This window comes from Pelophylax lessonae (assembly GCF_965119305.1).
Source record: "Pelophylax lessonae genome assembly, chromosome: 5".
NCBI classification, from domain to species: Eukaryota; Metazoa; Chordata; class Amphibia; order Anura; family Ranidae; genus Pelophylax; species Pelophylax lessonae.
Genome location: NC_138772.1, coordinates 84,829,121 through 84,842,772, shown reverse-complemented (window position 1 = coordinate 84,842,772; position 13,652 = coordinate 84,829,121). Strand labels below are relative to the sequence as shown.

General features: G+C 50.0%; 1 protein-coding gene across 2 annotated transcripts in view; it reads right to left on the bottom strand.

Annotated features, from left to right (window-relative positions):
- SVIL (supervillin) overlaps positions 1 to 13,652 on the bottom strand; it is a 314,402-nt gene that overhangs the window by 209,467 nt on the left and 91,283 nt on the right. Inside the window, exons 8-10 of one of the 2 annotated variants that reach the window (XM_082259451.1) lie at positions 12,304 to 13,137; positions 11,840 to 12,010; positions 11,412 to 11,446 (exon numbers count right to left, since the gene is read on the bottom strand). In XM_082259451.1, the coding sequence (XP_082115577.1) occupies positions 11,412 to 11,446; positions 11,840 to 12,010; positions 12,304 to 13,137 (1,040 nt within the window). Of the gene's footprint in view, positions 1 to 11,411; positions 11,447 to 11,839; positions 12,011 to 12,303; positions 13,138 to 13,652 lie in introns of those variants that run through there. The other variant, XM_082259450.1, reaches the window with a different exon arrangement.

The window sequence follows — 13,652 nt, the reverse complement described above, 5'->3', positions numbered from 1 at the left end:
GACAAAATAAGCCTTCCAGGCACGGTAATAAATTTTACCGGAAGAGGCCTTCCTAGCCTTGAGCAGGGTAGGAATGACCGCCGACGAGAGACCCTGATCTTTTAAGACCTGGCTTTCAACAGCCACGCCGTTAAAGCCAGCGACCGTAAAGCAGGATGGAATAACGGCCCCTGAGACAGCAGATCGTCTCGTAACGGGAGCCGCCACGGAGTCTCGACAACCACTTGGACGATGGCCGCGTACCAAGACCGGCGCGGCCAGTCTGGGACCACCAGAATCACCAACTTCGGTTCCGAGACTAACCTGCGAAGGAACCTGGACAACAACTGAATCGGAGGAAAGGCATAAATCAGGCGATACTGATTCCAAGGCACCACCAGCGCATCCGAGGCGACTGCCAGAGGATCGCACGTTCTTGCCACGAACCTTCCCACCTTGTTGGTTAGCCGAGAGGCGAACAGATCCACATCCGGGGATCCCCACCTCGCACACAGCATCTGAAAAACCTCCGGGGGTAGGGACCATTCTCCGTGGTCCAGGGTCTGGCGGCTCAGAAAAATCGGCCTGCCAGTTCTCCACACCCGGAATGTGAACTGCCGAAATCGCCGGGGCGCGAGTCTCGGCCCAAGACAGAAGTTTGGTCACTTCCTGGGCCGCCCGGGCACTCCTGGTGCCCCCTTGATTGATGTAAGCCACTGCAGTGGCGTTGTCCGTCTGGACCCGCACAGGGCGGCCCCGAAGACGAGCCGACCAGCGGAGCAAGCATAATCTGATCGCTCGCAATTCCAAGATGTTCATTGGCAGGGAGGATTCCTCCTCCGACCACGTGCCCTGGGCAGACAGAATGCCCAGAACGCCACCCCAGCCTGACAGGCTGGCATCCGTGGTGAACACCGTCCACAACAACGGGTGGAAGGAGGTCTCCTCCGTCAGAGCCTGGGACAGGAGCCACCATAGAAGATCCTCTCCGACTTGGCGACTCAGATATCCTCCTTCCCAAGGATTGAGGATGCCCGTCCCACCTGGCCAAGATCTTCGCTGGAAGAGATCGTGTGTGGAACTGTGCAAATGGTATTGCCTCGAAGGCTGACACCATCAACCCCCGGGACCGCATGCAGGCCTTGAGCGACGAGGAATCCGTAGAGAGGAGTCCGGAGCATGTCCTCCGGCAGAAAAACTTTTGCTTGGGCAGAGTCCAGGACCATTCCCAGATAAGGGAGACGAACAGAAGGGGACAAGGTCGACTTCTGAACGTTAATGGTCCATCCGAACTCCTGGAGCGTCGGAACAGTAGTTGACAGGTCACGTAAGAGACTCGGGCTGGCACTCGATCTTAACAGGAGATCGTCCAGATACCAAAAGACCGCAATCCCCTGTGCCCGCAACAGGGCCAGAACAGGAGCAAGCACTTTGGTAAACACCCTTGGAGCCAAAGCGAGACCGAAAGGTAACGCCACAACTGATAGTGAGCCTCCGCAATTGCGAATTGGGGGAACCTCTGATGAACCACGAACATGGGGATGTGTAAATACGCATCCTTGAGTTCGATGGAAGCCAGGAAATCTCCTGGACTTAAGGAGGCCACCACCGAACGGAGGGAATCCATGCGGAACTGTTGAACCCGCACAAAGCGGTTCAGAGCTTTCAAGTCAAGAAATGGACGTACCTTGCCCTTCTTCCTGTGCACAGTGAACAGATTTGAGTAAAAACCCCCGAAACCTGTCCCGATGAGGCGCCGGGACGACCACCCCTTGGGCGAGGAGATCCTGAACCACCCGATGAAGATCGTGCAACCGATCTGGGGTCAAATGAAGATTTGAGGGAAAGAATCTGTCCGCTGGCCGCGAAAGGAATTCGATCTTGTATCACGATCGAATGAGTTCCTGAACCCACCTGTCCGGAACCCGGAGCAGCCAAGGGACTAAGAACCGCGCAGACGTCCCCCCACCCTTGTAATGGGTGAAGGCTTCCCTTCAGGTTAAGGCGGAAGGACCCGCCGGGCCGGCGTGGGTGGAAGTTTGCTCGCCCGCCGTGGGCTTCCTCTGACCACCCTGGCCCTTAAAGGGTTTCCCCTTGTCCTGTGCCCTGAAGGCACGAAAGGACCCCTGATTTGGTTCAAAGGAAGGGCCCTGCTTACAGAGGAAAAACTTACCCCTGGGGTTCTGGGGCAGCAGAGTGCTCTTGCCCCCAGTGCCCCCTTTAATCAACTCATCCAGGGAAACCCCAAAAAGACAGTCCAATACCGTCTTCCCGGAATTTTGGTCAGCCGGCCAGCTCTTCAGCCACATTAAACGATGGAGCAACACCGTGACACCAGACAGCCGAGCTGCTAGAGGAGCCTCCTCCAAGGCCACGTCACACAGGTAAAAAACATGCCAGACGCATCTGCTCCACCATCTCCACAGTAGTCGGAGGGGCGTAACCCGCCTCCAGAGTGCGTTTGAGCACTGAACACCAGAGAATCCTCCGAGGGCATGAGAGTGGCCTTGTTAAACCTGGACACCGTGTGATCCACTTTAGGGTACACGGTCCATCGCGAATCCGTAGGAGACGCGAAAGGGCAACGGGATTTAAACCATTTTGGTACCACAAAAGGGCGCAGTAAATTACGCCATTGTTCGTTCACCGTTTCGTGAAACTCAGCAGGACAAGGAAATACCTGTGCTGCTTTCCAGGTCCTGCAAGTCCCAAAGGAAGACTGCTTACCCGGTGGGTTGGGCTCATCCTCTAAATGTAGTGTCTCTTTAACAGAAGCAAAAAGTGCAGACACAGCAGCGCGTTCTTTAGCTGCTTCAGGAGAAGGATCATCCTCCTCCTCCTTCCCCTGCACCTCCACATCAGCATGAAAGGACCGAGACCCCTCTGGGGGGTAACTGTCCAGGGCAACCATATCAGACTCACAGAGGATAATGAAATCCTAACTCTTTTTCTAGAACCCCGCTCTGGCATCAATAAATCCACCTTTGGGCGCTAAAGTCGCAAGTGCAGTAGCAAGAGAAGGTGAAGATTCAGGAGTACCTGAATCAGTCACCAAGGCTGGGGGGGAATTTGCAGTCCTGGGACTCCATAAGAAAAAAACTATGGCGCTGGCCCTTTAAGACGCGATCGCGGAGACCCACCGCAATGCACCGCAATAGGGATTACACCAAGGGACCCCCCTGAGATGGGAAAAGCACTGAAAACAGAAGAATATTCCCCAAAACCAGCAAAAAGAACCCCCAGAAGAGTTACCACACTGCTGGAAACGATCTCTGCATACAGGAAAGGAAGTGATGTCACCTGCTAGAGGCTGAACAGGAACTGGTCTAAGGGAAAATGGTTGCCAATGCATCTGAATGGGAGGCTCCAGGAAAATGGCCGCCGAACATGTGCAAAGAACACCTTGCCACACACAAGATGGCGCCCGTAGGCGCCAAAAACACTACATAGAGAGCTGCAGAAAGTGCCCACAGTGAGGCCAGAGCAGCTGCCCATACCCAAAATGGCGGACCCGCGTTTTTTTGCACCACAGCGGTCCGCACCCTCATGTCTGCACCCCCAAACACACTGAAAGTGGACAGGGATAGGGACCCCCACAGCGATACATGCGCCAAGAGGCCCCCGCAGGGACCGGGAGGGATGCGAGCCCCGGACACAGACATGAGGGGAGAGCACAGACATCAGCAGACTGTCATCCCCAAACTGAGGCCCCACATAGAAGTTACTTACTGCTCCATATGGCGTGGGCGCCTCAATATCGCGGGAACCCCCCACCCCAGATGGTGGGGGGGCCGGCAGCCGAAATAGGATGCGTTGCACGGTCAAAACCGCATGTTGAGGCATCCCAGCGAGGAAGCCACCTCGCAGGCTTTTTGCCCCTGAGGACAGGGGCAGGTCGTTTGCTAGGCCTGGGTGCACGCATAGCCCGCTAAACACTCGATGGCGGGCTGGGATTCCATAAGATCCTCTGTCCTGGAATACCAGGACGACCAGTCCGATTCCCAGCTTCGCAAACTCTGTAGTCTTCCGAAGATCTGACTAACTCAGCGCAGAACAAATAAAAGCTAGTAGTGCAAAGAAAACACTTTTGCAGAAAATAAAAGTAATAAAACAGAAGAAAGGCTGAGACATGTAGCCCCAGCACAGGGAAAGCCTATCTTACTCCTAACTAGGCAGAAGACAAACTGAATTGGGAATGAGGCTAGCCAGAGGTATTGGATAGCCCCTGTAGGTGTGTCTATGTAAATTGCTTTGTTTTTAACAAGTCTTATGCCTAGCTTGCTCCTGTGGATAAGAGGTCAATACCCATTGGTGAAGACTATGAGTGGGCAGTGACTGTCAGAGGACGTAAGAGAAATGGGATTTTTGACTTACCGTAAAATACATTTCTCTGATGTTCATTGACAGACCGCTCCTGATCTTCATACCACTGGGTTAAATTACCCCCTACAGGAGTAAGACACTAGTTAGAAAAAGAATCTGGCTATGCCTATGGGCAGTCCTAGGAAACATACTCCCTCTCCCTGCTTTAGCTACTCAGTTTAGTTACAAGCAGTGTCTGAAGAATTACAACTCCAGAGGGGTGGGTGCTGTGTATCAATGATCAGAAAAATGAATTTTACGCTGTGTAAAAAAAAAAAAATTCATTTTCTCTTTCGTTGGGAACAGCAAGAAAAAATTCCCAAGGCTAAACTGTAGCCAACCAGGTCACAGGAGCGGCACCAAAACAACTGGAGCCCACCTGAAAAAAACAATACACCCTCAAAGAGGATCGGGTCCTCTCAACAGCAGCCTGCAAAACCTTGCGGCCAAAAGAAGCATCCGCAGATGCTAACACATCCACTTTATAAAACTTTTAAAAGTGAGCACTGACGACCAGGTGGCTGCCTTGCAAAACTGCATTACCGACGCCTGATGATGGAAGGCCAGGAGGCACTAAGCGCCTTAGTAGAGTGCGCCTTGACATGGAAAGGAGGAACCTGACCCCTGATGGAATAGGCCTGAATAACCATCTGTCTGATCCATCTGGAAATGGTCGCAGAGGAAGCGCACAACTCTTTCTGAGGCCCATCCTTGAGCAAAAATAGTCTGATTTCCTAAAAGACCCCGTAGCTGCCAGGTACACCCTAATTGACTGGACCACATCCAAGGCATGCAAGGCAATTTCCTTTGGATGTTTAGGCCTGGGACACAGGGAAGGCAACACAATTTCTTCATTCAAATTCAGAGACAACCTTTGGAAGGAAAGATGGACAGGGGCGAAGAACCACCTTATCTCTGAATCCCCAGGTAAGGTGAACGACAGGATAACGCTGCCAGTTCCGACACCCTGCGGGCAGAGGTAATAGCCACCAAAAATGCCACCTACTGACACAATGTAAGCAAGGGAATCTCCCAAAGATTCTCAAAGGGAGGCCTCTGGAGGACTAAAAGCACCAAATTGGAGGTCCCAGGCGCAACTTAGGACCACACTGGAGGAACCAAATGTCGGAAACCCTGAAGAAAGTTACGCACCAGGGAGTGTGTGGCCAAGGGTCTTTGGAAGAAGACCGCCAAACCGATACCTAACCCTTGATGGTGCTCAAAGGCCAATTTCTGTTTAACCCCCCCCCCCCTTCCCCGGAAGGTCTGTCAAGATCGGAGCCACCAAGGAGCGAAGATGAACCCCAAGACACTCCACGCAATGTATGATGGTAGCTCTTCCTTGAAGTAGATTACCTAGCTTTTACCAGTGTAGGAATCTCAGACTCAGGTAAACCTCTATCCTTAAGCACCTGGCGTTCAACAGACAAGCCGTAAAAGCCAGCAACTGTACAGCAGGATGGTGGATTCCTCCTTGGGACAGCAGGTCCTCCCTGAGAGGAAGCTTCTAAGGAACGTCGGCGACCAACCGCACCAAATCATCGTACCGAGGCCAGTCCAGAGCCACTAAGATGACCGGAATCCCTTCTGCCTTGATACTGCGTAGAAGTCTTGGCAGAAGCTTGGAGGGAAGGCGTAAATCAGACGATACTGACCCCCATGGGGCCACCAGTGCATCTGTGGCGTCCGCAAGAGGATTCCGTGACTGAGACACAAACCTCTGCACCTTTCTGTGGAGCCGAAACGCAAACAGATCCACCTTGGGGACGCCCCACCGGAGACAACTGATGAAACACCTCCGGGTTAAGGGATAACTCCCCTTGGTCCAACGCCTGCCGACTGAGGTAATCTGCCTGCCAGTTTTCCACCCTGGGAATGTGTTACGGCGGGGAGGGCTGGAATGAACTGTTCTGCCCACCTTAGAATGCCGGCTACTTCCAGAGCTGCCAGGGCACTTCTTGTGCCCCCCTGGTGATTGACATAAGCCACGGTCGTGGCATTGTCCGATTGAATGCGCACTGGACATCCTTGAAGATGATCTGTCCAATGTCCTAGGCACTAGGGCTGCCACGACGCGTCGACTACAAAAAATCGCCGACGTGCGTGAAAGGCGTCGACGCATGACGTGACACGCCCCCTGGCCGGCTGCAGCGCTGCTTGAAGTATTGCCGGCCGGGTGAAATGTGAAATCCCCCCCCCCCCGGCTCCGTCCACACCGAGGTGAGCACTGACCGTCTCCTGCTCCCCCGTACTCCGCCACAGCTTCTGCCGCAACACATTGTGGGAAGGTTTGATCTCTGGCGCCTGGAGAACTGCTGGCGATGATTGGCTGGCTTTTAGATGGAATGGGGCGTTCTGAGCCAATAGGAGAGCTGCTTTGGGTGGAACGCAAATCCGCGGTGAGACGCACACGTGGTCAGGGAAGAGGCGCCGCACTTTCTGTGAGCTTGGGACAGGCAAGTATTACAGCGCGCTGCTTATACCGGGGATACCAGAATAACCCTGCATGTCAGTAGATATTCATTCCAAGGAGCGCAGTTATGATTTCATTGCAATTAGTGTTATAGCTGAAGTGTCATCTGCTCGTCATTTGCTTTTCCCTGTTGCCCCTCCCCCCATTATGAACATTCTAATGACCTTTTTATATAAAACCTTTCCTTATTGAAGTTTGAGTGACTATATCCCCGAGTGACCCCCATCATCCCCGAGTGACCCCCATCATCCCCGAGTGGCACCACCATCCCCGAGTGGCACCACCATCCCCGAGTGGCACCACCATCCCCGAGTGGCACCACCATCCCCGAGTGGCCCCATCCCAATCTGGGGTCTGTACTGGGAGGGGGCTTACTAAGGAGTCTGTATTAATTACAGGATTAATTAGCTAATCAAAAAAACACTCAATTAAGCAAAAAAAAATAAAATAAAAATAATCGTTAGATTAGTCGACTAATCGTAAAAATCGATAGATTAGTCGACATACAAATTAATCGTTAGTTGCAGCCCTACTAGGCACAGTATGATCGCTCGGAGTTCAAAGACCTTGATCGGTAATCTGGACTCTTCCAGCATCCTGATCCCATGAGCAAAATGTTTTCAGAGAACGCCCCAGCTGGACAGGCTGGCATCCATGGTGATCACTGTTCAATACAAGGGGAGGAAGGATTTTCCCCAGACAAAGCACCGGAGAACGAAGCCACCATATCAGGGACTCCTTCGTTCCCCGGCTCAGCCAGATCTGATTGTCCAGAGACTGCGGAGTCTTGTCCCATTTGGCTAGAATCTCCCTTTGCAGGGAACTCGTACGGAACTGTGCAAACAGAACCGCCTTGAAAGCTAGACACCATCAGGCCCAGCAACTGCAAGTCCAGAGGGATGACCATCTGCTGGACAGCAGGAGACTAATCACAGTCTGCAATTTCTGGATTTTTTCCAGAGGTAGGAGCACTCTGGCTAAGGCCGAGTCCAGAGTCAGACCCAGATAGTCTAGCTTTGTGGATGAAACCAGAGCAGACTCCTGAAAATTCAGAATCCAGCGCAACTCCTGCAGAGTTTGTATGGTTTTTATGGTGATTTCCAAGTTTTCCAACAGCGGAGTAGGATACTCTGCTCGCAGAAGGAGGCAGTCTAAGTTGCCCAGTTCTGCGATCCCCCGTTGGCGTAACAGTGCTAGTACCGGGGCTAACACTTAAGAACGGAGGTGCAGAGGCAAGACCAAAAGGCTAACGCCACAGACTGATAATGCTCCTCTCCCACTGCAAAGTGGAGGAAGCGCTGGTGACGGGAAACTTATTGGAAGGTAAAAGTAAGCATCCTTGAGTCCCCCTGATGCAGGGATGCCACCACCGTGCAAATGGACTCCATCCTGAACTTCTGCACCCGCACAAAGCAGTTCAGCGCCTTGAGATCCAGGATTGGACGCACATTGCCTTCATTGCCTTCCAGCAGGTTTGAATAAAAACCCTGAAAACATTCAGATTTCAGAATTGAAGCAACAGGTCTTGTATCACCCCAAACAGACCCTGTAAGCGGTCCAGGGACAGGGGCAAGTTGGAAGGAAAGAACCTTGCCGGGGACAAAAGCGAAACTCGATCTTGTAGCTGCACTGAATTACTTCATGGACCCACTTGTCTTGTACCAGGAAAGTCCACTGGTCCAGATACCAGTGAAGATGCCCCCCAACCCCGATATGGGTGAGGGCGCACCTTCATGCTCAAGGAGCCTTGTCCACAGGTCTGGAGAAGCACACTCTCAGCTTGCCAGACCAGGATCGTTTGGATCCTCTAGGAGGAGGCCCTGAGGAAAAAAAAAAAAAAAAAAACTTTTGAGCAGAGTAGGAGGATCCACCTATGACGAGGTTCCTTGCTCTTAGCAGCCTGCGTAAGAAAAGGTACTCTCCCCCCCCACCCCCCCCTGTGAAACCTTTAATGAGGTCATCCAGGAGAGCTCCAAACAGGCGATCTCCTTGAAAGGGTAGATCAGTCAAGGCCTTTTTAGAAGTCTGGTCCGCAGACCAAAGCCAGGCACAAAGCACCAAACAATTCTTAGCAGAGAGGGAGAGAACCACACCAGACTTGCCACCCAGCAGAAACAGGCACCTTCAGCCACCAGGATAATCTGCACTCCATGTACGGCGATCAGGAAGTGAAAGGATCCAGGAGTCAGCACCAGGGGATAAGGAGGGGCTCCCATCACCGAAATCACTGCCCACGGGGCTCCACTGTCATGGCTGCCGGTACTTTCAACGGCAAACCACTGCAAACATTGCTGCTGTGCATAGAAACAGACTACAGCAAAATAGCGGCACAACGAGGCTTCCAGGCTTCTATACCTCAAGGACAGACTCCAGCAGGACAAGGGGGCCTGGCAGAAGCCCCCACCTGGAACACCCCCCCCCCCCCCCACACACAGCCAATCGTTCGGTTGCTGGCGGGACACCCCCCCGGCCCCCATCACCAGTATAGCGTCCCGCCCCCCACCACAGGAGGTGGACCAGACCACCCAAACAGCCCCAGCATAAGTGGAGGGGGGGAGAATGGGGGACAGATGAAAGGGGGGTGCCTGACGAGAGGGAGGGGAACCCGGGAGTCTGACCGTCCCAAGGAGGGGCCCACTACTCACCATATCAGGAACCAGGCAGGTACCACTCCAGACAGAACCCCTCTCCATCGAAATGGGGGACTGTCGGCCAGGAGGAATGCTGCGACTCGGGCCTGGACCCGGTCGTATGCGACCTCGCGAGGCGTTTAACTTTCAGGCCAGCCCGTCCAGTGGGGCTATGTCGCGGCCGACCTATCGCAGAACTGAGGCCCACTGGACAGACTAAGGCAGTGATGGCGAATGTTGGCACCCCAGATGTTATGCAACTACATTTCCCATGATGCTCATGCACTCTTCAGTGTAGTTGAGCATCATGGGAAATGTAGTTTCAAAACATCTGGGGTGCCAAGGTTTGCCTTCACTGGACTAGGGTGACCACTTGATCTAGATTATCCTGCCTGTCGCCCAGTCTGGCAGTTAAATGTAGATCTTACAGAAAAAAAAAAAAAAAAAAAAAGACAGGAGGAAAAATTTCCATCTAAAAAGAAAAAGATTGCCAGGACCAGAGTTCCCAGGAAGGAACTAGGTCCTTACTCCTGGCTAGGCAGAAAAAAAAAAACCTCAATACCCTATAGCAGGGAGAGGGAGTATTCCCCCCCTCGGACTGCCCATAGGCGTAGCTAGATTCTTTTTCTGCCTAGTGTCCTACTCCTGTAGGGGGCAGTATAACCCAATGATTATAAAGATCAGGAGCTGTGTCCGTCAATCGAAAGAAAGTGCATTTTTATGTAAGCTTTACATTCATTTTATGTATAGCTTTGCCAAGAAATAAAAAAAAAAAAAAAACAAAATGAAGAGGTTCATTGCAGCCACAACTCTTCACAATAGAAAAAAGGATTGCAAATGTAGACAAGTTAACCAAAAATGAAATCTGTTAGTAATAAGATTTACCAGTACTGCTTCTCTTCAAGGTCATTTCACAGATTGTCCACACATTGCATTTATTTGCACGCTGCATGACCACTTTGCAACCAAGGAGTGATCACCATCTGTAGAAAAGGGGTGTAATACCTTTTCTATGAAACTCCCCCCTGTGCACTCCTCTGATCCTGGTATAACTTTCCCTGACTTTGGGGATACTAAGGCCCCTTTAAACTAAAACTTACTCACTCTCCTCAGGGTGCTTCAGCAACCAATGAGTACCTTTAAAGTGACGATAGGTAGGTAGAGCTTAGCCCCAACATCAGGGAACATTTAGTAACATAAGTCATGGTCAGAGGCACATAAAAAGGAGACTTTTATATCCACTTTCCTACTGATACACAGGGATTTTATTCCTTTAACATTGTCAAGAGGTCTCTTGAAAATGAAACTTCAGTTGGCCATAGAGCGATTTTCTTTCCCGCAACTTACCGCAAGTCAATGTTGATGAGGGAATCCCTCCCGCAGAGCCACTGGGTTCTGGCGGTGGGGGGGGAGGTGTGTGCCGTCCCCTACGGGAGAACACAATGGCTAGCGCCTATATTAGCCACTAGCAATAGTTGCATGCAACATCAGACAGGCTATTGTTACCAAAGCTGATCGATTGATCAACTTAGGTACATTCAGCCTGCCCATACACCGTTCGAATGTTGGCTGGTCCCTGCCGAACTGGCCGAGATTAAACAGTCTATGGCCGATGTAATGCTTTGTCACTTTTTTTACATTTTGATATTGTTTCAAATTGATTTAAATGTTTAATCCCATCAAGTATACTTTGCAAATACAAAAGCCTAGAACCTGATGTAACCATGTAGCTCAAGCTTCATGCAGTGTCCTATATTGGGAGGAGGGGCAGAGTCCCTACTCCGATTCATTCATGCTTTGAGATTTCTGAATAGCAGATGACAGTACAGTCTAATTCACAGCAAAGATGGTGGATAATTGACTTGACAGCACCACCTGCTGGCTGGGATGCAAAGCCAACAAAAGCAGCACAAAATTATTCAAATTCATAATTTTAGGTGGGACAGGTTATATAAAAAAGTACTTGCCTTCAGCCGTTTGCACTGGTGGATGAAACGTGGTCCTGCGGAAGATATGACAAAATTAGCAAACCATTTGTATTCAAATAGACTGAAACATTATCTGTATGTTAAACACACACAAGACTTTAAGCAGTAAATCACACAGAACGCAGCTGTACAGTTTGTGTATCAGTTGTAAGAATTGATATGCACGTGAACACAAAACCACACACAAAACATTCCATAGTATGAAACAATAATAATTATGCATGAATTAACAAGTGAAGCTTTCTAGGTATAGGCTCAGAGGCTCCAAATGCCAAGCAAAAAAAAATAAATAAATAAGCTTGAAACACCAGACTGCTGCCCATCCACAGTGCCATGCTATTCCAAGCCTAGTGGGTATCTCCATTCAGTTTAAGTATACGGCTTTGGCTGTGCATTCCAGTGCCTACCTATCCGTTTCTTTTCGCTCAGCTGAAGTAACTGGTTGAGTTCTAAATCTTTCAGAAGTCTTTCTACTGTCACCAGGTGAGAAATACAGTCTTGGCTTTCGAGGGCCCTTTTCCCGCTCATTGGCAGCACCCAAATCAACACCTGACATTGGCATTTCAGCCTTAGGCACACTTTGTAACCAAGATGTAGGTTATTTGGGGGAAAAAAAAAAAAAAGACAAGAAAAAGAAAAAAGGAAAAAAAACTTTTTAAAACCACAAAACCAATTTAAAAATACAAACAGCATGCAGGAGTGAAGTAAAAAAATCCAAAACTAATGTGTGTTAACAATACAGTGTGAAACATTTTTGGTCACCAACAAGTGCATTTTTTTTTTTTTTTTTTAGAAAACAATGTGCAACAAGGTAAAGGGCGTGCAGGGAGTCACACAAGGAATGATTTAAAAACTTGCAAAAGTCACCCACTGGTCAACTCTTTTGCTTGAGTTTGCCGTCTCCAAATATGCACTTCTGAGCTGGGCCACAGACACCTTGGTGTTGACGGTACCAGCTTCCCCATGAGCATCATCTTCAGTGCCTAAAAATACCATGTCATTCTGTACTTCAGACTCATTCTTAAAGACCTCCATCTTCTGAGTTCCAGTCGAATCTGACATCGAGCGTACAAGCATCCTATGTTTCATGGACGAGACCTCTTTAGCTTGGCCTTGGGGTTTGAATGAAAGTGCAGCTGTTCCTCTTTGCAGATACACTGTGGCTTCACTTTTTCCCACTATTTCAGGGGATCTCCTCGGAGGTTGAATAATCGGTGAAACATGAATCAGTTGATCTTTCGACTCCAGTCTTTCTTCATGACGTTGCTTGTCGTCATGTGATATAAAAGTTGGTGTTTCATCAAAAGAGTGATATAGTTTACCAGTGCTATTTCCCAGTTTGAAGGGCTGAATAGTGCTGGTCAGGCCTGGATTAATTTGAAGAGACTTCTCAATGTTTGCATCGTTGACAGCTCGAGGATTTTTCAAGGAAGTAGTGAATGCTGAAACCATGACGTTGTCAGACTGAGTTCGAGATACAAGTTTTGGTGTATGGGCAGCATTGGCTGGCTGGATATAGCCATGCATTGGTTGGCGGTAAGGCGTTGGCTGTTTATAGACCCTATCAAAGGCAGAGTTTTCAGACTGAAAAGGCACATGGTAGACCGGGGCAGCGTGATGTTGCTTTTGATTAGAAGTCTCTGTATCGGGTTTTGGACTCCCGAGAATGTTTTCATCTCTCACCAGCCTCTCTCTAATTTTAACTCTTTAAAAAAGAAAAGTAATTAGAATTGTATAGCATAATATACAGAAAGAGGAGAATTTACTAAAACTGGAGCAGACGGAATCTTGAGCAGCTAAGTAAAGATTCTATCTTCAGCTTGTTTAGTTAAAGAGGAGCTCAAGGCTCCCCCCAAAAAAATTGAAAATCAGCAGCTACAAATACTGTATCTGCTGACTTTTTATACAAGAACACTTACCTGCCCAGAGATCCAGCAATTTCCTCCCCCGAACCGATCCTTCAATCAGCTTTGGGGGCAGGCGCTGGCATAGCACATAAGGGAAACAGAAAGTGAAGCCTTGCAGCTTCACAGCCAGTTTCCTATTGGAATATGCGTGAGCCACACGGTGCACCTTGTGAATGGTGTCAGTCTTCTGGGACCCATGATGTGTCACAGAAGACGGGGGGGGGGGGGGGCAACTTCCATCTCAGGTCACCCTGGCAAAACCAGGTAACCACCCCCAAGTGTCGATTGTGGCAGTAAAGAGGGGAGGGTGAAA